Here is a 2,738-nt window from a genome sequence, read left to right on the forward strand (position 1 = left end):
CCATCAACGCAGCCTAACACTTACCTACCACCTGTAACACCATCCAGTGTATATCCAACGCACTCTACGTACACCACTCCAGGACATATACCATCCTACACCACACCCACCAGTGGATATCCAACGCACTCTACGTACACAACTCCAGGACCCATACCTTCCCACAGTACACCTTTCTTCACCACCACTCGAAGGCCTAGCACATTTCCCGAAGTGCCCACTTTCCCATCTATCGGACCAGGCACGAGAGCTCCGCCGTACCTTCCTCCCTCTACTCCCAGCACTCCGCGTGTCACGGTGACACCACCACCTCCTCCCACGCCGCACTACACCCTCGTTCCCACGTCGACTATCTACACACCACCGCCAACTGGTAAACCCGTCCCTCCACCCACTTTGCCGCCAACAACGAAGAGGCCAACAGGGTACTTCTACCCAATCCCGGAGAATCCATTCGAACTGCCGCCTTTCGTTCGATGAGCGGCTCAGCTTAAACTGAAAGCCGCGGACTACTTTTCTGCTCTTCTTTTGTAATTTTTATATGTATAGTATAGAAAGCTATTTATGGATCACCATAGGGAGAACGACGAATAATCGGAAAAAAAAAATGAGGGAGACATAGGTGCAAGGTAGCTGGATCCTTTTCAGCGTGTACCTAAGTATATAAATATTGTAAATGTAGTGGAATAAACCCGCGATGTGAAATAATTCTCCGACGATCGTACATCGGAATTGTCGATTGTACCGTGTTACAATTTGTGTGCACTCGTTAAATGACGCGTATCCAGAGACAAATGTGAATAATACAAGAACGAAGGAGAAAGCACAGAAATTACAGTAGTAAGATGTGAACGGAGATTTACTATTTTTCATGTGTAACACACGCGTACGATAGAAGAAATAAAATTTGTATCAAATACAACATGTGTTATGTTTCACTTAATACGATCGAATATTTCAAAATTATCCGTGACAAGTTGAACAGAGAATGTCCATTGTACTCTTGATATTTCCACCGCTACGTTCTCCGAAGAAATTCATCAAGAGAACGCGAATGAAAGTGAAGTGTCAAACACCTGATTCGCCAGGGGGGTCTGAAGCGTCACCTTTTCGCCCACGACGTCCTCATGAATATTAACGATTACGAAATATGCCTTTGTATAACACTCGGGGGTCCCGAATAAGCTGTCCAAACAAACGATACAAATCGAAGATACTTCGCAACCGATCGACGATCCTTTACCGTCCTTCCAAGAGAAACGTTTAATTACCGCGAAATACGCAAAAACCACGAAATGACGATTATGGTTCATTTGTCGAGCCGGTCAGCGTGAAACAACGACATTGACATTCCACTCTTCGTATCTAATATTTGACTCGAGCCTCATGGCGTAGTAAGTAGCCCATAACCTGCCTCCTACTACCATAACGAGCCTCCCCCACGTACAAAGAAATTTTCTACGTTCATGATAGAATCCGACCAGTGAAAACTGTGTTGCGAGAAATGAGTGCTCGTTAGTTGTATATGGAGCTTCGAAAGAATACCGTCTCGTTGCTGTTCTTGCGACACGGCATTTGCAAAACCCATTTGTCCGTTCACTCAAGATCGATCAGCGGTTATTAATCAACGGGGTTCTCATCGGTGTTATATACGTTCCTGCACGACCACGTCGATTTTAATTAACCGCTATACAAACTGTTGTATATTCACGATACAACGACCGACGTTCTATTTCATTTATTTATCACGGTAGATTTATCTCGCGTAACGTTCTTCGTTACTTTTACCTTGCATCGATGAAAAAAGATCGTGGTTTGATCGTAAAGAATCCCTGAGTGCACCAAGGGAAATATCGATCGACGATAAAATGCCAAAACGGCGCTGACGAGTAATCGTAAAGGATAAAGGAAGCCTAATTCGACGAGAGGACATGCTCGAGACGGGACGAAGGACAGCGATTAGTACGTCTCAACTTGGACTTTATTCCTATCGCAGTGATCGATACACCAGAAGTCGGTACAGTTCTATCACGAGGAAAATTGCGATTGGAGTTATGGTGGTGGTGACAGTGGTGTTAGTAAGTATCTAGACTCACCAATAGTACTGATTACAAATTTATTAACTCTTTCTTGTAACAACCTGTATCCCCGTTTCTAACAAATTTCCCTGTAATTACTTTTCTGTCTAAGCAAAAAAAAGAAGAAGATTGAATTGTTGATTAACGGAACAACAAACCATCCCACATAGCCGAACGTTTTAACACGGACTATTAGCATTGCACTCGTTCGCTGCGCTAACATTTACACGCTACTTACCTACATCCCGCGTTATTTGCCTTAGGGAAGACCAGTTTCTGCTTTTACGCATCCTCGTTAGAAAAACCGTTCAACCCACGAAACATCGTTTCAGGCTATTGCTACACTCACCAAGTTCAACGATCTTTAGTCCGCGTGATCGGGGAACATTACGTATCGATCGTTAACAACGTATTACGCTACATCACGTTCAAACGCTACCGCGTTGCCTCTTATAGTACACGTATGATAAATTCTTAACGAGCTGTACATCGTGATATCTCCGTAATTAAAGTTTCATTTAAAAACATGCGTCCTGCGAGTGAATACTGTTTAAAACGGAGGGAAAGATGGAATTTTCTAATTACTAGAAAGTCACAACTTTCAAGTTTGTCTCAATTATAATCTATTAACTGAAAGCTGGTATATATATATATATAATA

General features: G+C 43.0%; 2 protein-coding genes across 2 annotated transcripts in view; both read left to right on the plus strand.

Annotated features, from left to right (window-relative positions):
* LOC108573414 (proline-rich extensin-like protein EPR1) overlaps positions 1–480 on the plus strand; it is a 4,290-nt gene extending 3,810 nt beyond the window's left edge. Inside the window, exon 7 of the mRNA XM_017935856.1 lies at positions 13–480. Coding sequence (XP_017791345.1) covers positions 13–480 — 468 coding nt within the window. The remainder of the gene's footprint in view (positions 1–12) is intronic.
* Positions 481–1,931: 1,451 nt separating this feature from the next.
* Positions 1,932–2,738, plus strand: part of LOC108573415 — a 6,105-nt gene continuing 5,298 nt past the window's right edge. The window contains exon 1 of the mRNA XM_017935857.1: positions 1,932–2,078. Within this exon, the coding sequence (XP_017791346.1) occupies positions 1,932–2,078 (147 nt within the window). The remainder of the gene's footprint in view (positions 2,079–2,738) is intronic.

Source organism: Habropoda laboriosa, unplaced genomic scaffold, assembly GCF_001263275.1.
Source record: "Habropoda laboriosa isolate 0110345459 unplaced genomic scaffold, ASM126327v1 scaffold92, whole genome shotgun sequence".
Taxonomy (NCBI): domain Eukaryota; kingdom Metazoa; phylum Arthropoda; class Insecta; order Hymenoptera; family Apidae; genus Habropoda; species Habropoda laboriosa.